The following is a 23,396-nucleotide window of genomic DNA, read 5'->3' on the forward strand; positions in this document are numbered from 1 at the left end:
ATCGGCACATGATTGTTTTTGTCTTTTAAATCCAGTATTAACATGTAACAGTCTGGGAACAACATCTTTATTGTTGACCTCATGGACTCTATTTTGAAAGTCTGGATCTGTAGGAATCTGTTCAGCCGCCTTAAGTTTTTTATTGTCCGGAATGACCTGTATGGGGTTTTTTTTATTAAGAAAAGGGGGGATAGAATCTCTTTCCCCTGCTCCTGCACTGGGATTTCCAAGAGGACAGACTTTCTTACCAGATCCAGAACCTCTGACTCCAGAGCCACCTGTTCTCCCTAAGTAGACCAAGGAGGCGTAAGGATGAATCTCCACAGAGGAACAGACCAAAACTCCAATTTTAACCCTAACCTCACAAAACCGAGGATCTACTTTGCAGAAATCCTATCCCAGGCAGGGAGAAAGAGGGAGAACTTCCCTTTCCCACCTGGGGACAGAAGTGACTAGGAGGATTTTTTATCACCCAGGGAGGGACCCTTAAACATAAATCCACTGCTACTTTTCTTATGATAAGACAATCTCTCCTGATCTTTAGGGGGTCTCCTTCTACGAGTCCATCTCCTAAAAAAGGACCTCTTGTAGGACGGAAAGGACTCTTTCTGTCTCCTGCTTTCTCCAAGTTGTCATCTAACGCAGGGCTGAAAATGATTTCCCCCTCACAGGTAATAGCATACAATTTTGCTTTGGCCTGCATATCCCCAAGCCAACACTTCAACCAGAGGGCACTATATGCTGCATTAGATAATGAAGCCAATCTACCACCATCTTTATCAGAGGATCCCCCGATCAAAACAGGAAATTAACTGATGCAGTGAGACCACTGACCAATATAACCACCATTCTTTTCAATACCAGACATATGCCATCTATTCATGGAGTTTGTCAGTTTCTTAATCTGCTGATGATCAACTTTTTGAGCTGCATTAACCAAAGTCTCCCTGACACTGTTCACACTGAGAGATTTACTGGTTTGCTTCACTATTATCTAACATTTAAGTAGATCTTAATAGGGTTTAGTTCAGGTGGGGAAGGGGCCATGTCCTGAATAGAGATGAGCGATTCCGCTGAAGTTCAGGTTCACCAGGTTCAGCAAGACTTTAGATAAAGTTCAGTTTGGGATCCAAACTTGATCTGAACTTGATCCTGGAGCCAGAACCCCATTGGAAGTCACTGATTAGGCAGTTTGGCTCTCCGCCCATAGGTAGCCAGCCATAAACAAGGCATTTCCAGGTGAGGGGAGCTGGGTTTTTTTTACACACTACATCCCAAAACGTTTTTACCACCATTGAGATATATGCAGAGACTGCAAGCGGCTCTCACTGGGCTGAGCACCAAGCATACCAAAGCACCCCAATTCTCGATCAAGTGTTAGCATGCGTACAGCTCCGGAATGCTGAACTCGGACTTTTTTTAAAAGTCTGTGTTCGGTATGAACTCTGAACTTTACAATTCGGGTGCGCTCATTTCTAGTCCTGAATTAAAATTACCTCAACCACCTGATTAATCATACACCTAAAGACAACTGAAGCACAAAGGTTGCATGTATAGCATAGCATACTAGACATTTATTCAAAATCCCTGTATTAACCTCCCGAGAATGACTGGGAAACTTGGTCATAGAGTTCCTTTGTCAGATCTCAAAAGATTTTCTGGGGAAATAGTACCTCCAAAACTCATAGATAATAAACCACCTTAAGGCCAAGAGCATTGGATGCAATATGCTAAAAAAGTCTCAGCTCAAACTCTGCCGCGAGCGTAATCCAAGTGTCATTCACTATTTTCTGATTCTCTCGCATACGAGAATCGGAGCACAGGTGTGGAGAAGATGGAAAGATTAATTACTCCATCTTCTCCATTGCTTGTCTCAGTGTATATCGCACTGCACGTTGATATCATCCGGGTGCAATCTGATGTTTCACAGGCACTCATAGACTTGCATGGGTGCATGTGAGCCAAGATATGCTGCCAAAAGCAGCATTCTACCATTTTTTTCTCATAGGCATGAGAAAAAAATTGCAAATCTGCTGTGCCTCATTGAATAACATTGGTCAGATTGCATTGCGAGATTTTCTTGCATTGCACTTCCCATATTGTACACCAGTGTGAGCATACAATAAGGGCTAGTTAACATGACTGTGTTTTCAGTCTGAGAGCTAACTGTTAAAAAAAAATGGACAGCACTTGGACTAATGTAATTCAATGGGCAGTGTGTGTGAAAAAAGGAGGCTCACCCATTCAAATCTATAGGTGCAAGAAAAAAATCGGATGCCGCAGTATAGCATTCGATTTTTATGGATACATTGCAATTCTGTAACATAGAAAACTGTAATTGGTCCTGTATATTATTAATAACTGCTGCTGTAAAAGACGGATTGCAGACAGACTGCACAAGGATGACAAGTGAGAAAAATGTTATTTGACTTTTCTGGAACAAAATCCACCCGATTTTTTTATACGCTTATGTGGACCTATCCTCACTGAAAGTTTCTGGGATGCAGGTTTTGTTTGGAGAGAATAACGAATGCAGAGGTGAGTGATTTCTGACCACGTCCAGGGTGTTTCCTTATTGATAAAATAAGCACTTACAAAACACTTTCAACAGTAAAATAAAAATATATAGTCACTAAAAAGTAACAAAAATAGCTGTTTAACTTACTGTAAAATAATAAATAATAATTATATAAATTTGATATCACTAAAATTGTGCTAACCTGCAAATTATAGTGATGATGTCATTAGGAAGCTTTCCTCTTAAATAGGCATCCACAGACAGACTTCGCTTCAGCCAGTCTGCTTAGCAATCCCTAAAGGTAACCTGTTATTAACTATTTTACCCCTGTATTTAGGTTGTATTCATTGAGTAGCTGGTGGCTGGTGAAGTAAGTGGAGCGAAAAATGTGAGCATGCCTAGTCATAGCAGAGAGTCGTCGGTGACGTACCAACCAGCAGATGAGCTGTAACCCCACAAAATGTATTAGGTGGCTGGTGAACATACCGCCATGCAGGAGTAGAGTACTCCCCTTCCAGAGTCATGTTCATTGGATAGTGGCTATCATAAGATGGTCACTGTCCCTGTGCTGTCAGCACCGCAACCAGGCGCTGTACCTAGTGCTGTACCCTACACTCCTAGCCAGACCCTATACAGGTTCCTCACCTGTCGCCAAGCAGGAATACCTGAAGCCCTGAAAAATCCCTACTATAGTCCTGTCTATGGAGTAAAAGATAAATTCATTACACATGTCAAGTATATTGCAAATCAAAAAAACACATTATATGCATAAGATGAAAAAATAGCTGTGTCATGAAGGCATTTACTGTGATGTTAAATACTTAAATTGAATCTTACAGTACATTTTTTCTATAAATTTATTTTTTGGACTTTGACAGAGAACCAATGTCAAGAGAAGACCTAGATGCACAAGAGGATGAACTTTTAGCCCTTGCAAATATCTATTCAAAGGAAGAATTTAAAAGGCAAGATGCTATTCGAGGAGGGGAAATCCACTTGTGTCTAGAGTTACCTCCAGATTTTGTACTATCTATAAAAAGTGAGTTCAAAATTGTTAATAGTTAAAAATAATAGTGTTTATTGAAATGTGGGAATATAGCTATTCTGGTATTGCCGGCAGATGGAAATAATCAGATTCACAAATCAGAGCGCAGTAGTGAATTTACTCGGTAAGGAAGTGTTTAGCTTTGACAATTTCAAGAATTAAATATTAAATTCATTGTTCAGTTTTGTTCTTTGGAGTGGCAAATAAAAAGTTTGGGCAGTCATAGAAATTTGAGCACAATGTTTTCATGGTTAGTATTCAAATGCAGTAATAAATAACGTGAATAACTACTGTCATCATATAATGTAATAAATTCTGCTAACATACTTTATCCATAACTAACAGTAACTTGTGCTAACACACAGTACGTAAATAAGTGAACTAACATAATGTCACCTTTTACACATGGCGGGCGCGTTCAGAGCAACAGATGTCGGATGCACAACACAAACACACCTCAACAACACCATAGACGAACAGGACACCGGGGAAAATATAACAACGGTGAGCCTTGGTACTATTGAGAGGGTATATAGACACCTCCTGTCTTACCTGGCACTATACCCTGCCCTCCTAGCCATACCCTATATAGGTTCCTCACCTATTGCCAAGCAGAAATACTTGAAGCCCTGAAAAATCCCCACTATAGTCCTGGCTAGGGAGTGGGAGGTAAGGTACACTTGACCCACCACTGCACTAATATAACAGGAAGGTAGGTGGGACAAACAGGGGAAAAACTACTGAAATGGAGAAGATACGTCACAGGATGAATCCAAAGCAGCTCCTTTCACCAAGGTGGATAGCATACAAATCGCTTTGTCAAAATAAGCAAAGCTTGCTGAGAAACCTAGCTACTTAAACACAGGAAGCTGCCATTAACTGTATCAGAACCAAAAGAAACAAAACAACCTTTAAATGTAAAGATAGAGATAAGAGGCTCCAGTTCTAAAGCTGTCACTAGTCTCCAAAAACAGGGAGATGACCGTGACACATGCTTAGTAGTGTCTGCTAGTAGACTGTTTCCGAGATCATCAATGGCTGAGGTATCACAAGGGGAGCCGTGCATAAATCGCTTGCATACACTTCAGAATCTGCAATTTGATAAATCAATTAAAACAATTCTCTTAAATCTAACAGCAGTATGCCAATATGAAGAATCACACTTTTACATAATTGTTTTGAATATTTGGCCGTTCCATTTACAAGTTGCATTTCTTTCTCTAAATAGCATATTGCATAATCTGACATTTCCTAACTATGTTTAAGGGCTTGTTCAGACTGTCTCACTTTCGGTCATTGCGCAGTCCGTGTGCTCAGCCAGCAGCACATTAATCCAGGGTGCCTGTCCAAACCAATGATTTTTCTCATGAACTGATGATACGTGTGAAATAATAGCAGCATGTAGTAGTCTGGACTAGACTATTATCTGTCAAAAACAGGAGTTGAAGATGAGCACATGGAGCTGGAAATGGAGCCAGTCACATTCGCAATTTGCGGACATGACTGACCCAAGTTTTAATTTGGCCATCTGAATCTGGCCTAAAACTATGGACACTTTTGACGTTTAAATTATTTTTCACTGGTTAGAGGTTAATTTTAGTTTAAAGGCTCCATTCAAAAATCAAAGTTGTACGTTTTTGCTGCAATCATGGTAAAATGACAATGAATAAATAAATAAAACTGCAATACTGCTGCAATATGTGGACAGAGCCAAATGTTGCATTGAGTTACAGGATCTGTCCACACACTACATCTCGGGATGCGTTTTTGGTGAAGTTTTGTGGTCAAAAAGATGCACCCAAATGCATGCATTTCCTTCCCCCAGGAAAGTCTATGAGATTTCTATTTTGCTGTCCGCATAGTGCATAGTTTTTGGCTGCGTTTTTGAAGATGCAACCAAGATGCAACACGTCAATTCTTTTTGGGTTTTGTCCCTGCGTTTTGGAGGACTGGCAGATCAATCCCCCGTTCATTTGGGTTCGGCGGGGGATTGGTCCCTGGTATCTGGCCAGATGCCAGTACCCATGTAAAGTCAATGGGGACCAAATTCGGGTGCAAAAGGGTAGGTGCAAAATCTTCATACTTACCGAGTCACCGGTGCAGCTGTCACACTGCTCCCACAGCCGCTCATTCACTTCCTGGGCTGCTCATTACCTTCATTGAATATGCACTGCTTCCCCCGCTAACCGGTATCTGTGATTGGTTGCAGTCAGATGCGCCCCACGCTGAGTGACAGTGTGTCTGACGCTTCCAATCACAGACGCCGGTGGGTGGGTCTATATCGTACAGTAAAATGAATAAATAAAATTGCCGTATGATCCCCCCGACTATTATATCCAGCACACTCAGTCCCTGCCGTAAGCTCACAGCGGGCAGTCATGTTCTCTGGTACTTGCTGTGAGCTTCAGATGTAGCAGAGATGAATCGTCAGACCTGGGGGGGTGTTTGTGGGGTTAATAAAGTGGTGAAAGAGCGTGCTTTTTTGTCTTTTATTTCAAATAAAGGATTTTTTGGGAGTTTGTGTTTATTTACTTTCACTTATGGATTAGTGATGGGTGGTCTCATAGACAACTCCCACTACTAATCTAGGGCTTCATGGCAGCTGTCGACTGCCACTAACTCCTTAGTACCCCGATTGCCACTGCATCAGGGCAACGGGAAGAGCCGGGTCCAGCACCAGAATTCTAATGAATAAATTATGAAAAACTAATGAATAAAGAATTCTAACAGAAATCTAATGGATGCGCACTTCTGGAGCGTCTGTGGGCTGCTATTGTTAGGCTGGAAATGGCAAAATAACCATGACCCTTCCCACCCTAATACTATCAGCCCCCAGTTGTCTGCTGTACCTTGGCTGGTTTTATAAAAATGGGGGGACCCCACATAATTTTTTTTATTATTTTAATCAAATAATTAAAAGAAAAAGCATGGGAACCCCTCTATTTTTCATAACCAGCCAAGGTACAGTAGACCACTGAGGGTTGCAGCCCGCAGCTGCTGCTGTTCCTGTGATGGATATGAAAAAGGCAGAGGACCCCAGGTCATTTTTTACCAAAACATAATTAAAAAAACAGCTGGCCAAGCTAGCTGTCGCTCTATTGAGCTATTCTATTTCTTTCTATATATTCTATCTCTTCTTTCTTTCTATCTATTCTATATGTTCTATCTATCTATCCTACCTATCTCTCATTATCCTATCATATTTTGACTCTCCTTTAAAAAACGCATAAAAATTGCATTAACAAAAAAAACTGCAAAACGCATGTGTTCTTTCATGCGTTTTTTGAGCCAAGAATGCGTTTTCTGTGACCACAGGATGAAAAGATGCAGAACGCACTCAAGATGCAGCGTGCGGACATAGCCTTAGAGCACAAGCAGAGATCTGTAATCTTCATTACTATGTTCATTCTCACACCCCTCTCTTCCTAGTTATGATGACTTCTCTTTTGTATGTTGTGGGTTGCAGGTCCCAGACACCTGCTGATGTTATTCCATTCTAAAAACATATCGGTACAAATTGAAATGTATTAGTAATAAATGCACAATACAATGCTGTATGCAGAAATACAGTCTAAAACCAAATATACTAAATATACTTCACATCCTTGCGCTGTATAAAAGATAAACCGTACATTTAGGAACATGAAGTAAATATGGTGCAGTCATATATTCAGTAATTGAAATGCTAAAAGTATTATTGTCTTTTTTTCCCCAAGGCAACTGTGCAACAAACTCCTTTGCGGAGAACTTTGAGGACACTGTGTCCTTCCTGCCACCGATTGTGCTGAACTTTGAGCTTCCCCCAGATTACCCATCCGCTGCCCCCCCGGACTTCACACTAAGCTGCAAGTGGCTTTCTCCAGGACAGGTTAATGATCATTTCTTATACAGTCAGAATTTCTTACATAAAATGTTTATAGATTTGGGTGTGCTTCATCATTGTCTCTCAGGCGTCCTAAAAGCAATGTCTCTATAGTAGAATATCTAAACCATCCATTGTCACGTGCCATTATGAACCTTTTAAGAGGACCAACCACCAGGATTTTCCTATCTAAACTAAAGCCAGTGCTATACTAGCACTATCATGCTGATTCTATTGTGAGATCGGATGTATACTTTCTGAAATACAGGCAAGTAAAGTTTACGTAATGAACTGTTATTTGATGAGAGGTGCATCAGAATATCTAATAGGTGGATTCTGTTTTGCTAGTTATTCCCGCCCCTGTGTGCCTGCCTGGCCTTCTTCCCCTTCAATGTTATTAAGGCTAGAAAAGAGAGAGGACGGAAAGGGGGGAAGAAAGACAGGCAAGTAGACAGGGGCGGGAATAACTATCAAAACCCGACCCAGATATTAGCTTTTCTGCAGCACCTATCAATCAAATAAAAGTGTATTGCATAAACTTTACTTGCCTGTATTTCAGAGAGTATACATCATACAGTTTATATATGAAAATCGTGTTGGTTGGTTCTCTTTAAAGGCTGCTGTTACATGCTAGTTAAAGTGCCTTTAGATGTTCTTTTAAATCCTTTGCAGAACATCCACTTTTTGTGACCAATGTTTTGGACGTGGACATAGTCATTAATAGTGGGATATAGGCATTCTAAGAAAGGGTCAAAAGAACACCAAGGATGATATCACAATTAGGTAAAGAAAGTCCAGCTCACCGATCAAACTTGCTGATGCATCTAGAAGTCCTGCGCACAGAGTAGTTTGGCCACCATCAATACAGAAAAAGGAAAGTCCAGCGCTGAGCAGATAAATTAAAAGTCCAAAATTATTGTGGAAGTTATTAAAATCCAGTAAGTAAAGGCTATATCATGTTGAAGCAGACAGAACAACGCGTTTCGACGCTCAGGTCTTAATCATGTTCTTAATCATGTTTCCTTTTTCTATATCACAACTAGGGCTCATATAGACATACTACTTTTCTACATATGAGAAAAATGGACCAATTATTCGGAGTAGAGTTTGATCAAAATGTGGTCCAAGTGTTATCAGTTTTTCTCAGAGTTGAAGGAAAGAAAGGTGTTTCTACCTTTTCTTTTCTGACGGACTGTGAAAATCGAACCGATTTTTGCATAGACACATAGACTTGTCCTTGCCAAATAAGATGTGACCCTTGGATCAAAATCAGACATGTCTCAGAGATTTATCACAGGTACGAGTGCTATCCTTGAAAACCAAAGATAGCACTCGTACGAAAAAATCGAACATCTGAATGAGGCCTTACATTAAAGACAGATGGAGTATTCAGATAGCTATTGTGGATTCAAACCCCTATTTAACAGTTATTTGATTTTGTGGGGTAACCGCTGTTTCACCCACAAAAACGTATATGCCATTTATTGCTGCATAGTTTTGTGGGATACACATCTGTTTTGCCACATCTTGGCTGCTAACCGATCATACTGTCTGGCTTTACCCTTATATATTAAATATATTGTCTGATTTTAAAAAGATAAAAATAATGTGTATATTGAAAGTGTACTATTAAAGGATAGCTTTTTTACACTTATAAGGCTCAGGGTAAACCCCATGATTTTTGAATACTACATTGTACTCATGTAATGTAACAATTTGGCTTCACTCAATACAGAATTTACCCGGGAATTGAGAATTTTGAAAATGAATGATCTGATAATATACATTACAAAGTTGCTTATTCAGGTTGAATTGGAATTCAGTGGGGAAAATAAGTATTTGATACACTGCCGATTTTTCAAGTTTTCCCCACCTACAAAGAATGGAGAGGTCTGTTCTTATTGTTGGTACACTTCAACTGTGACAGACAGAATCCCCCCAAAAATACAGAAAATCAGATTGTATGATTTTTTAAATAATTAATTTGCATTTTATTGCATGAAACAAGTATTCAATACAGTATAAAAACAAATCAATATTTGGTGTAGAAACTTTTATTTGCAATTAGAGAGATCAGACGTTTCCTGTAGTTCCTGACCAAGTTGGCACACACTGCAGCACGGATTTTGGTCCACTCCTTTATACAGATCTTCTCCAGATCTTTCAGGTTTCCGTGCTGTCGCTGACAACATTGAGTTTCAGTTCCCTTTAAAGATTTTCGAATGGGTTCAGGTCTGGAGACAGATGCTTCTTACTGAGCCACTCCTTAGTTGCTCTGGCTGTGAGTTTCAGATCATTGTCATGCTGGAAGACCAGGAAATGACCCAACTTCAATGCTTTTACTTAGGGAAAGAGGTTGTTGCCCAAAATCTCTCTATACATGAACCCATCCGTCCTCCCTTCCATACGGTGAAGTCATCCTCTCTCTTTGCAGAAACGCACCCCCAAAGTATGAAGTTTTTACCCCCATGCTTCATGGTTGGGACAGTGTTTTGGGGGTTTGTTCTCATCCTTCTTCTTTCAAACACAGCTAGTGGAGTTGATACCACAAAGTTCAAATTTGGTATCATCTGACTACAAGACCTTCTCCCATCTCATGCCTGCTTTGGATCATCCAGATGGTCATTGTTGTGTAGCGCCCCTAAGATCCTCTTGGGGATGCAGGACCTACCTCCTGGGACCTGGAGTACCAGTGCCGATATCACCAAAGCACAACCAAAATCCTAGTTCGCCACTCCACACTGGGCATAGAGGGTTAACCACGTAAAGGGGATGGTTGCCATGGGAACGAGTCCCTGGGTTTAGCCAGCCAGGTGGGAAGGGTCAGCAGTCTGTAGTAGTCTAGAGAGTGTGGCACACAGAAGAGATGTGCGGACGTGCCTGAGCTGGGTCTGTGCAACGGTGACCCCCGGGGGCACAGGAGAGAGGTCGCAAAGTCGGGTACCGGCGATACCGCTGTGACCGGAGCACAAACGGGGCACAGGGCCCTAGGTCAAGCGGCAGTTTCAAACAGTTTGATAAATGCCCGCCCGGTAAGGACACCTTCACGGACTTCACTGAACCAAATAATCCGGGGGCATGAGCAGTAAACTAGGGTTGGGGTTCGGACACTTACCTCCCCGCAGGGTCCGCACTGCCCGCTGTACGGAGAAGGAGACTGTACCACAAAAGGGACAGTGGGGGCCCCCAAATGCTCCATGGGGACCCAATCAACTGAGAGTACCGGGGACAGAGCAACCTGGGTTGCATTGTTAAACAATGAATTTGCATTTAATTCTGGCTCTCACAGACCTGTTATTTTTTCTTTCAGAATCCCTCCTTCTCTGCAGTCATTACCTGTATTACTTGAACCTGTTTGAACTTTTTTTTCTGTATAAAAGACACCTGTCCACACAGTCAATCACACTCTAACATTGGTTACATTGGCACTGGTCCTCCAAGGGACCTGAACCAGCAACCCCTGGGACCACAGTGAGAAGAGACTGTTAAAGACAACCTGGTGTGGTCTCCGTTATTACCCCCGTGACATCTCCCAGGCTCAGCCCTACCTGCGGAGGGCCTACCATCACAGCTTCTGTGCCACCCCCGTGCCAGTAGCCGTGCTGGTTGGATCCAGATCTGCGGTATGGCTCGAGGGACTCTACTGGACCCGGGGGTCGCGCGGACACTTCAAATAAAAGGGGACGTATTTGTACAGGGCTTGTTGGAAACTATCTGTGTGCGCCACCCACGGTGCGTGGTGAGGTGTAGTGTGAAGCCCCGCAGGTGTTGTATCAGTGCATACCTTCAGGGACTCCACGTAGCTGGTGCTGGTCACAGGTAGGGAATCTTCAGTTTTGATCGTGACGCCACTCTCAGATTTGCGGTCAGAGGGGACCGCCACTGCAGATTAGGAGGCACCTGGGGCTGATGGTGGGTGCAGTCGGGTGTAGTAGCCTCCTGAGAGTGAGGCAAGCCCCAGGGCCCTTTGTAAAGCTGTAGTACCACAAGTCGCAGAATGACCACACACAGGCAGAGTGTCTTTCAGGGTTTTTACTCACTTCAGGTGGCAGGGTGAGTAACCCGGGCGTAGCTGGGATGAACCAGGTGGGAACCAGGTATCCTTCCGGCTGACTGTATGAGGGTGACTACAAACTCGCCTTCCTTAGCCCTTGGTGGTTTGGGGTGACCCCGACTTTGAGTCCCTATGGGGGTCACCCAGGGAAGATGCTCCAAGCCTCTCTCCCCTTCTTGTGTTGCCGTGTGCTTGTTCCCCGGGCCAGGCCACTCCAGCCTCTTGCCTCCTGTGACCTATGGGCCCTACTTGCGGTTACGTGGCTGCGGCTTTTGGTTGTTGTGGTGTGGGCTGTAAGAGCCCCACACCGGCAGGTTTAGCAGGGAAAGGTGAATCTATCCTCGCTTCGGGATCTGCCGCCCGGTTGGGCCTGGTGCTCTCTAGAAGTCTCCTTACTTCCCACTCCGTGCACTCTCTAGCTGAAGCTGGCTTTCAGGCAGCACTTCTAGTTGACCGTTCTCCCCCGTCTGTAGCCACTGCGCGGGCGCTGTTAGACAGCCTCAGCCCCACAGGTCTGCTCCTCACTGAGCCCTCTGGAGTTCTCCTTCTAACTGACTCACTGCTCCTCCTCTCCTGTTCTTGCCTACGCCACCTAGCAACCAGACTCTCCACCACACCCCTTGAGAGGAGATGGAGGCTTTTAACCCCCTGCCACTATTCCAGTGGAGGTATAGGCTTTGCCCCCTCCTGGGATCCCCAGGGGTCCCCTCAAAGGTACATGTGTGAGACCTGATCACTATGCGCCTGTGTTCCACACCCCTGTCAGCCATCTGGATTACCTGTATTGTACTGTCCCCAGCATGGGTGCAGTACTCAGTGGTGCCTGACCAGGTCAGGGGCGCCACATTCCCCCTTAGTTATCATCAGCACGTCCTCGGGCTGCAAGACAACATTTTAAAATGCATAAAACATTAAAACATGTAAAACATTTTTAAAACCACCAGGTATCAGACATCACCTCCCTCCACCCACAAGTCCGTTAACCCACCCAAAACCCTCTCAGGAGGCAGGTCACCGGTCCTTTTGGTAACCAGGTCTGGGCCATCCGTTTCCCCAGACCTTTCCTCCAATCTTCCTCTCCCGTTGGCCGCGGCTTCAGCCACTTCTGGCAGGATGTAGAGGCGGCTTTCATGGGCTGGTGGTTTCAGGGTATACCTGGCCTGGTGGATCCGCGCCGTCAGCCTCTTCTGGCAGGATTCAGAGGCGGCCTCCACAGTTGGTGCTGACCAGGTACCCTCTTTGTGGTGGTGAGCCAAGGCCCCATAAACAGGCGTGCTCTCTGGTCGCAGGTGAGCCAAGGCCCTTTTCTACGGACGGGCCCCCCTGGTTGCAGACGAGCCAAGCCCCTAAACAGGCTGGCCCTGGTGGTGGTGCCACTGGTGTAACTATTTACACTGCGAGAGTTTGTGGCTATAGCAAGTTCATAGCCTTAAAGTTTATTTCTCACAATAGTTTTTGTGGGCGCATTTCTTAAACGTTGCAAACAAAACTTTCAAAACTTTAACTTCTGTACTTCTTTTCTGTACTTTACTTTACTCCTCTTTTTCACTAGGGCGAGGGCACGTCGGGCACTGGCACCTGTGACTTTCCTGCTCTTTGTCTCTGTCTTCATCTGTGGTTGCCTCATCTATAGGTTCTGTGTCTTTCCTTTCTTGGTCTGCATCTGATTCCTTTTCTGTATCTGTTTCTTTATCTCTGTCTTGTCTTTCTTGTCTTCCTTGTCTTTCTTGTCTTTCTTGTCTTTCTTGTTGCAGGGGATGGCTGTAAGGTTTGTTGGGACATAGCGTTACGCCCAGAGCATACAATCCTCTTTCGCCTTGATGCAGGGTGAACTGAACGGAATCTCCCATTTTCAGATTTCTGCCAGGGTGTCCTCTAGGCAGGTGTGCGCTGACATCTCTCCTGTTAACAAATATCCCTTCTTTTATTCCTGGTGCTACAACGAATCCATAGCCGCTTTTCAGATTAAAGTCTTCCACTACGCCATAACACAGGGGTCCTCTAGCCTGGGCTTTGGACTCTCTCAACAAACGCTTCTCCTTTAGGTCTCTGGCGGTGACTGCTCTCTGTTCAGGAGACTGTGGTGCTGGAGCAAACTGTGTTCTTCTGCGCCGTGTCTTGCGGGCTGGATCCATGCCTGTGGGCTCCCAGGTGAAGCTCTTAGGCAGCTCTTCTTCTGCAGAGGGGGTCAGGTCCTCCTCGTCCCAGCGGGAGTATGGCAGCATTTCCGGCTCTGAATACACAACTGCTACTGGTGGCACTGGAGTCGGAGTCAACCCTTCTGCTTCCTGGCCTCCTCTCCCCCTTAGTTCTTCCTGGCACTCCAGCTGTGGTAGTGCCGGGGATGGATGCTCTTCAGCCGGCCCAGGTGAGGGACTCTTTGGTGTAGCTGCTGCAGGAGTTAGCAGGAGACTCTTTGGGGTATGCGGAGGGGGTATGTATTGGCTCACCAGCCATTGTGGAAATTTGGCCTCCAGGTCAGCCTTCATCTGCCAATATGCAGGGTCTTCACCCACCGTGGGCTGCCTATCAGGGACCTCTGTGGACCGGGGAGCGGTGTCTGCTCTGGCCTTACAGGCCGGGGTAAATGCTGAGGTAGTCTTTTCTTGGCGGGCCGCGCCTGGCATGGCGGCGGCCTGGTCTTGGCGGGCCGCGCCCTGGATGGCGGCGGCCTGGTCTTGGCGGGCCGCGCCCTGGATGGCGGCGGCCTGGTCTTGGCGGGCCGCGCCCTGGATGGCGGCGGCCTGGTCTTGGCGGGCCGCGCCCTGGATGGCGGCGGCCTGGTCTTGGCGGGCCGCGCCTGGCATGGCGGCGGCCTGGATCAGTGTCGCTGTTGCAGGGGGCTCTGTGCAGGCTGGGCTGGACGTCGCTGCCGCAGTCTGGGCTTGGCGGGCCGCGCCCTGTATGGCGGCGGCCTGGTCTTGGCGGGCCGCGCCCAGGATGGCGGCGGCCTGGTTCTGGCGGGCCGGGCAGGGCATCGCTGCAGGGACTGGGTCTTGGTGGGCCGAGCAGGGCATCGCTGCAGCCGCTGGGGCTTGGAGGGCCGCACCTGGCGTGGCTGCGGCCTGCTTCAGCGTCGCCGCACCGGACGCCTTTTCAGGGACCGCGGACGTGGCAGCAGGGGTCGGGGCACTTGCGCGGGCCGGGGCATCATTCGACTCACCCGTTGTTGGTAGCACTGGGGTCTGCGTCGTCGCCGTCCCGCCTGACACCCGGCGCGCAGCTCTCCCTTCATAGGCCCGAACCGCCGCGGTCATCTCCTGCAGTTCCATCCGTTCCTCCCGAATCTGCTCCACGACCCGGGTCTCCAGCCGGTTGCAAAACTGGGCCAGCTCTCGGTACCACCAGGCAGCGGAGCCTGGTTCTGGGTTCCTGCGGTCAGACGCCATTTCTTCTGCGCCGTCTTCTGCACGGTCTCCCAGCAGTGGACTCTTCGCTGCCTCCTGTAACAAGCTGTCCAGTTTCTGCTCTGCCTCTTTCAGCAGCTCCTCTCCCAGCAGCAGGCTTGTGGCTTCCTTTCCTTCCCGCCGTCTCTCGACGCTTCCACTCTCATAGCTGGCAAGGTCAGAACTCTGCAGGGGATCTCTGGGTAGCCACACCTCTTCGTGGGCGGTAACTTCTTCCAGCGCGGGCTGCTGTTGTTTTTCAGCGCGCTTTTCATGGTGGCAATATGGCGGCGCTTCCAATTTTTCAAGCGGACCGCCCAGGCACATGGTCACCTGTCTGAACAGGTCTAGTCCTTATCCTGTTCGTGACGCCAGATGTGAAGCCCCGCAGGTGTTGTATCAGTGCATACCTTCAGGGACTCCACGTAGCTGGTGCTGGTCACAGGTAGGGAATCTTCAGTTTTGATCGTGACGCCACTCTCAGATTTGCGGTCAGAGGGGACCGCCACTGCAGATTAGGAGGCACCTGGGGCTGATGGTGGGTGCAGTCGGGTGTAGTAGCCTCCTGAGAGTGAGGCAAGCCCCAGGGCCCTTTGTAAAGCTGTAGTACCACAAGTCGCAGAATGACCACACACAGGCAGAGTGTCTTTCAGGGTTTTTACTCACTTCAGGTGGCAGGGTGAGTAACCCGGGCGTAGCTGGGATGAACCAGGTGGGAACCAGGTATCCTTCCGGCTGACTGTATGAGGGTGACTACAAACTCGCCTTCCTTAGCCCTTGGTGGTTTGGGGTGACCCCGACTTTGAGTCCCTATGGGGGTCACCCAGGGAAGATGCTCCAAGCCTCTCTCCCCTTCTTGTGTTGCCGTGTGCTTGTTCCCCGGGCCAGGCCACTCCAGCCTCTTGCCTCCTGTGACCTATGGGCCCTACTTGCGGTTACGTGGCTGCGGCTTTTGGTTGTTGTGGTGTGGGCTGTAAGAGCCCCACACCGGCAGGTTTAGCAGGGAAAGGTGAATCTATCCTCGCTTCGGGATCTGCCGCCCGGTTGGGCCTGGTGCTCTCTAGAAGTCTCCTTACTTCCCACTCCGTGCACTCTCTAGCTGAAGCTGGCTTTCAGGCAGCACTTCTAGTTGACCGTTCTCCCCCGTCTGTAGCCACTGCGCGGGCGCTGTTAGACAGCCTCAGCCCCACAGGTCTGCTCCTCACTGAGCCCTCTGGAGTTCTCCTTCTAACTGACTCACTGCTCCTCCTCTCCTGTTCTTGCCTACGCCACCTAGCAACCAGACTCTCCACCACACCCCTTGAGAGGAGATGGAGGCTTTTAACCCCCTGCCACTATTCCAGTGGAGGTATAGGCTTTGCCCCCTCCTGGGATCCCCAGGGGTCCCCTCAAAGGTACATGTGTGAGACCTGATCACTATGCGCCTGTGTTCCACACCCCTGTCAGCCATCTGGATTACCTGTATTGTACTGTCCCCAGCATGGGTGCAGTACTCAGTGGTGCCTGACCAGGTCAGGGGCGCCACAGTAGCACCACCGCTGCTGTTGTGGGACTCCCGGGGGCGATGGGCTGGCAGCTGGATGTTAACCCCTCTGTGGGCAGGGATGGATGCCCCGGGGCCCAATGTCTCTGTGCAGAGGATGGTAACGGCAGGGGTTGGCACACCCGGTCAGGCCGGGGATCTTACTCACGGTTGAATAAATGACACAAGTCCTTTGGTAAACCAAGGTGATGGTGGCCGGCTGCCGCGTCCGGGGGTGTATTTCTGGTCCCACACTCGGGCCAGTGGTCAATGCCCCTTTCCTCTCTGCACTCTGTGTTTTCTGTGATGGACTTCCCGTTGTGTAACGCGGGAGTCCGCTCCCGGTCCTTTGGTTGGGAGCCGTGCCCGTCTGACGCTGACCCATGGGATCTACCGGGCCCTGGCGGATTCCTTATCCCTCTCGGTGGGTGGTTGTCTACTTTTCGGGACTTAGGTTGGGACAGGACCTAAAGTCCAGCCCTCAATTGGTTAATTAGCTAGGCCGTCGGTGCCGGTCCTGGCTTCAGGGTCCAAGTACCCCCTTTGTGCACGGTTTCCGGGTCGGTTCTCCGGTGTCGGTACCGGCGGGCTACAACCCTGCCGTGGTCCACCTCGGATCTCCAGCAGCCGTCTTCCCGTCTCCTGCTGGCACTGACCACTGTCTGCCACCTAGCCAGTACGCCGGGGCTCCAACCCTGACACCTGTCAACTTGAACTTCTCACTTCAACTCCTCAACTAAACACTGACTGTTTTTTCCCACCCCGGGCTCTCCAGACCCCTAGGTGGGCGTTTTCCTTCTGCCTGGTCCCGGTCACTGGTGTGTCTGTCCTTCCCTGAGGGGGTGACTAGGATTTTGTCGGCTGATTTAATCCTGTGTGGGAGAGGTGTTATGTGGGGGCCTATCTGTGTGACTACCTGGTTTTGCCAGGGCATCACACTTCCACTACCACCAGCCCTGGAAGTACCCACATTAAGCAGCAGCGGTTCTCCATCCTTAACCGCAATCCGCAGGTGGCATCACATGACAAAAACTCTTATCTCCCCTGTAAATACTCCCATTACCAAAAGGGGCCCAGGGCATGGGACCGGGCAATGGCCACCAGAGTGACATTCCCATTTGTTACTGCCTGAGACTGAGTACCACCTTCCTTGGGCGACACAGTTGAACTTCAAACAGGCCTGGACATGTGCTGCCGTGAGCAGGGTAATCTTGTGTGCACTGAAGGATTTTAATCCATGGTGGCATAGCGTGTTACTAATGGTAATCTTTGAGACTGTGGTCCCAGCTCTCTTCAGGTCCTCTCATGTAGTTCTGGGCTGATTCCTGCCTTTCTCAGAATCATCCTTAACCCACAAAGTGAGATTTTGCAGCCGCAAACTGACTAAGATTAAAAGTCATCTTGTGTTTCTTCCATTTTTTAATAATTGTACCAACAGTTGTTGCCTTCTCACCAAGCTGCTTGCCTATTGTCCTGTAACCCATCACAGCCTTGTGCAGTCAACAATTTTGCCCCTGGTGTCCTTAGACAGCTCTGTCTTTGCCATAGTAGAGAAGTTAGAGTGTGATTGAGTATGTGGACAGGTGTCTTTTATACAGAAAAAAAGTTCAAACAGGTTTAATTAATACAGGTAATGAGTGCAGCGTAGGAGGGATACTAAAAGAAAAAATAACAGGTCTGTGAGAGCTAGAATGAAATGCAAATTCATTGTTTAAAAATCATACTATGTGATTTTCTGGATTTTTTGTGGGGATTCTGTCTGTCACAGTTGAAGTGTGCCTATAATAAAAATTACAGACCTCTCCATTTTTTTGCAAGTGCGAAAACTTGCAAAATTGGCAGTGTATCAAATACTTATTTTCCCCATTGTATATACCTGTATGTATATGTATATACTCATGCTTATATTACTTTTATTTTATCTTACTTTTTATTTCTTCTATTTAAGCTCACTCTGCTATGTCAGCATTTAGATGACCTATGGGAGCAAAAAAGGGGATGTGTTGTCTTGTTCCCATGGATCCAGTTTCTAAAGGAGAAGACACTTGATTTCTTGGATATAAAATCTCCATATGAAATTGAGGTGTCTAGCAATGGTTTACAGAACTGGATGCAGCCCTATGAAAAGACCCCTGCGGATGGGGTCTTATTGGAAAGAGGATCATTTGATAAACGGGCCATACAGGACGTGCAGTCAGTGTCTGCCCTGGTCAAATACATCTTGGTCTTCAGTGAAGCTCAGGAGAAGAAGGTTTTTGATGGCAAACTGTTCTTGTGCGATATCTGTTTTATGGAGAAGCTGGGCAGTGAGTGCACCCACTTTAAGGACTGCCAGCATGTGTATTGTAACACCTGTCTCAAAGACTACTTTGAAATCCAGATTAAGGAAGGACAAGTCCATGCACTAAACTGTCCAGAACCAAAGTGCACGTCTACTGCAACTCCAGCTCAGGTAAGTCAGGGCTCAATGAAGATTTTCAGTGTAGCTAAGCAATTTCTAATCACAATGATATACTTTTATGGGTTCATTTACACACAGTGGGGCAGATGTTTTAATGCTGTGTAATTGTTATTCAGTATACAAACTTAGACTTGACAGTCTTAAAACGTGCTAAATTTATCATAGTGGCTAATGCCATTGGATTGATCTGCCACATATTTAGACTGTCTAAAGGGTATAGGCTCCGATTCATCATGACATGCAATTATCTCGCCAGTCTTGATGATGGGGGTGTGGTGGAGTAAGGTGCTCCTGACTCATGAAGAGGTGCCAGTTGGACGTAAAAGCTTTGATTCATTGGGGCCTAAGTTTACGCCATGTTATTTGGTGCCAGACATTTGCTTTAAAGTTATGAACGAAGTTCCACTTTACCAGAAAGTCTTGCCCTTTGTAGGACAAGGCACCGAAAGTATCTGAAACACATTGTAATTATTGTACAAATGATGAAAGACTGTTTTGTTGGGCATATCCCCTCAGTTATTTAGTGCATTTATTTCCCCTCACTAATTGTAGCAAAAAAAGCTGAATGTTTAGATACTTCTTTATGAGGACATTATGACAGTCATCAAAATGCCAATATTATGCTGAGATAGCGAGTGATAGTTTTGTGTGACATCAGCTTGTCTGGGTACATGTTTGGGTACAGATAGTAAATTGTTCCTGTCCTTCTTCACTTTCAGGTAAAGAATCTGGTAGAGGAGGAACTTTTCTGTCGCTATGATCGTCTTCTCTTGCAGTCTGGATTGGACCTAATGGCTGATATTTTCTTCTGCCCACGTCCAGACTGTCAGACACCTGTCATGCTGGAGCCAGGGGATAAAATGGGTATTTGTACAATGTGCCAATATGCATTTTGTGTTTATTGCAAAAAGAGCTTTCATGGAATCACAGGCTGCACAGCGAATGCAGGTATGTACAGTATCTCATGCATCTGTACTAACATGGCCAATGGTATATTTTGCAGTCTTTAAAGTTAACTGATCAGTATTTAGCTTTCTGTAAATTACATATTTGCCTTGTCGGCCTATGTTTTTGTTTGTTATTTTTTAATCAGATAGTTTTTATTAACATTTTAGTTTAACAAAAGAAAAATTATGCATACATACAAGTATGCAAACCAAACCCACCCTTCTCCCCCCAAACAAAATCCCTTATTTGACTCAGCATACATTATATTCATCTGTACATTTATATTCAAAAAACGCAGTTAGGCATAGATCAGCAACTGGTGCCGTCGCCTCCTCTCTCAGCCATCTTGCTCCTCCGTCTTCTGAAGCCTGTGTGCAGGCTACGTCATACACACTCGCCGGCAGATCAAAGTATTGTAGTGCGCCTGTGCAGGACCTCAGTGCCAGCGCATGTGTATGACGCAGACGCGTCATGCACACAGGCTTCAGAAGACGGAGGAGCAAGATGGCCGAGAGAGGAGGTGCCGGCACCGGAGAACAGCGCCACCTGATGGGCCAACCTGCACTGTAGTGACCGGTTTAGGTGAGTATTATAAATTGTTTTTTATGTTTTCACAGTGACCTGCGCTCTTATATACAACATGTTAGAATATTGTATATAATAACCCACTGGTGGTGGCCGCAGCTTATAGGCCATAAAACTGGTGACAGGTTCCCTTTAAAGCGTAACAGTCATTCTAATTTTTATTCAATAAAGGAACAGGATGTATGAAACTAAGCAACTTTGTAATGTATATTATCAGATGATTCATTTTCAAAATTTTCAATTCCTGGGTAAAATCTGTATTAAGAGAAGCCAGATTTTTACATTACCGAGATAGGAGATGGCAGCCAGTACTACAGTAGTAAGTAGAGATGAGAAAATATTTGAAAGTTTGGTTCGCCGATATTTACCGAGCCTCCTGGTGTTGGTCAAACAGTTCGACAAAACTTATGTAATGTAATATGGTGTAGTAGGGCTGTAAAAGAAAGAAAATAAAGCAGGAGATACTTACCGAGTCTACCCACGGCCGAAATTGCTCACGCAGCTGTAACTGCTTCTATAGCTGTACATCCGAGGCCACTGATTATCCTCATACATATTCACTGCTTTCTCCGGCCACCAGCATCTCTGATTGGCTGCAGTCAGACCTCGCCCCCTGACAGCATGTGTGATTGGTTGTAATCAAAAACGCTGTGTGCAGGTCTCTATCATGGCATAAAATAAATAAATAAAACAATTAGAATAGGGTCCCCCATCTATTGATACCAGCACAGATAAAGCCCATGGCTACAGACCTCAGCCATGCGCTTCTGTTGGCTGTATATCAAAATAAGACGAAAAAATAATAATTTTAAAAACACAGAATGCATTCCCCCCCAATTTTGATACCCATCCATGATAGAGCCCGACAGCTGAAGGCTGGTATTCTCAGGGTGGGGAGACCCATGCTTATTGGCCCCCTCAAGCCTAAAAATAGCAGCCTGCAGCCACCGAAGTTTGCCGCAGCCAAAAGATTCGACAATGCGAGCACTTTATCCGACTCTTCCCGATTGCCCTTGTGCTCATAGCTGCTATTAAGCCCTAGATTAGTAATGAGGGGCGTCGATAAGACTACCCATTTCTAATTTGTAAGTGAAAGTAAATAAACACAAACACTGAAGAAACCTTTATTTGAAATAAAAGACAAAAAGCACAATCTCTCACCAATTTGCTTAACCCCCAAAACACTTCTGAAGGTCCAACGTAATCCACATGAGCCCCCATGACGATACCGACTCTGCTACATCTGAAATTACAGCATGCAGTCAAAGAATATGACTGCCCACTGTAACCGTTGGCAACAAATGAACCACAGCGATCAGCGGTGACATCACTCAGGTGAGCTGCGGCCACAGCTGGAGATTCCCACAGCCCTCCATCTGTGACCGCAGGTAACCTGACTTCAGCGGACCTCAATGAACTCAGTGACCTCACCTCAGATAAGGTTAGTGAGCTTAAAATAGTCACTTGTTTATGTGTCTATCGTACTGTAAAAATATATACAAAAATTGCCGTAAGGTCCACCATAGTATGATACCCAGCACAGATACTTATCTTGGCTGTGTATCAAAATAAGAGGAACGGCATGCGGCTTTTTTAAAAAAAAAAAAAAAACAAATAATTTTAAAAACTGGCGTACGATCCCCACAATTTTGATTCCTGCCATGATAAAGCCCAACAGCTGGGAGCTGGTATTTTCAGGCTGGGGATACCCATGGTTATTGAGCCCCCCAATCAAAAATTGCAGTCAAACTTGGTACTTTACCCAGCTATTTCCGATTGCCCTAGTGCGATGGCAATCGGGGTAATAAGGAGTCAATCACAGTTCACACCTGCCACTAAGCCCTAGATTAGTAATGGGGAGGATCTATGAGACTCCCCCATTACTAATCTGTAAGTGAAAGTAAATAAACACAAACACCGAAAAAAACCCTTTATTTGAAACAAAATACAAAAAACCCTCAATCAGCACTTTACTAACCCCCAAAGCACCCAGTTCTGACTTAATCCACACTAGGTCCCAGGATGATTCCAGCTCTGCTACATCTGAAGTTATACAGAGTAGTCATAGAACATGACTGCTCACTGTAACTTCAGGCAGAGACTGAGCCTCATTAATCAGTGGTGACATCACTCAGGTTAGCTGCAGCCACAACTGAAGGCTCCCATGGCTCTGCGGTCACAGGTGGAGGGCCGTGGGAACTTACAGTTGTGGCCGCAGCTCACCTTAGTGATGTCACCGCTGATCACCGTGGTTCATTCTGTGACTGCACTTACAGCGGGCTGTCATGTTTTTTGGCTGCGTGCTGTAATTTCAGATGTAGAACCAGGATCATCATGGGTGCTCTTGTTGATTACGTCAAACCTTCAGGGGTGTTTTGGAGGTTAAGAAATTGGTGAAAGAGAGTGCTTGTTTGTCTTTTATTTCAAGTATTTATTCAGTGTTTGCGTTTATTTCTTTTCACTTACAGATGGTAATGAGGGGGTCTCATAGATGCCTCTCAATACTAATCTAGGGGTCAGTGGCAGCTGTGAGTTGCAATTATCCCCTTATGACCCCAATTGCCACCACACCAGGGCAATGGGGAAGAGCCAGGTAAAGTGCTGGGATTGTCGCATCTAATAGATGCAGCAATCTTGGGCAGCTGCAGGCTGCTATTTTTCGGCTGGTGTGGCTCAATAAAATTATTTCCACATGTGGTTCCTCTTATTTTGATACACAGCCAAGATAAGCACACAGCTGGGGGAGGCAGCCTGTAGCTGTGGGCTGTATGTGTGCTGGTGTCAATAGATGGGGGGACCCTATGGCAATTGTTATATTTACTTATTTATTTATTTTATACCACGAGAGAGACCTGCACGTAGCGCATGTGATTCCAACCAATCAATGACGGTGTCTGGGGTCAGGATCTGATTTCAGCTAATCAGAGATTCCAGAGGCTGGAGAAAGCAGTGAGTATGTATGAGGATAATCAGCAGCCCCAGAAAAACAACTGTGGGAGCAGTTACAGCTGCGGG

General features: G+C 46.2%; 1 protein-coding gene across 1 annotated transcript in view; it reads left to right on the forward strand.

Annotated features, from left to right (window-relative positions):
• Window positions 1-23,396, forward strand: part of LOC142301342 (E3 ubiquitin-protein ligase RNF14-like) — an 87,464-nt gene that overhangs the window by 21,493 nt on the left and 42,575 nt on the right. The window contains exons 2-5 of the mRNA XM_075342338.1: window positions 3,397-3,557; window positions 7,280-7,431; window positions 18,336-18,839; window positions 19,568-19,796. Of these exons, the coding sequence (XP_075198453.1) occupies window positions 3,404-3,557; window positions 7,280-7,431; window positions 18,336-18,839; window positions 19,568-19,796 (1,039 nt within the window). The 5' untranslated portion in view covers window positions 3,397-3,403. The remainder of the gene's footprint in view (window positions 1-3,396; window positions 3,558-7,279; window positions 7,432-18,335; window positions 18,840-19,567; window positions 19,797-23,396) is intronic.

Source organism: Anomaloglossus baeobatrachus, chromosome 4 (genome assembly GCF_048569485.1).
Source record: "Anomaloglossus baeobatrachus isolate aAnoBae1 chromosome 4, aAnoBae1.hap1, whole genome shotgun sequence".
NCBI lineage: Eukaryota > Metazoa > Chordata > Amphibia > Anura > Aromobatidae > Anomaloglossus > Anomaloglossus baeobatrachus.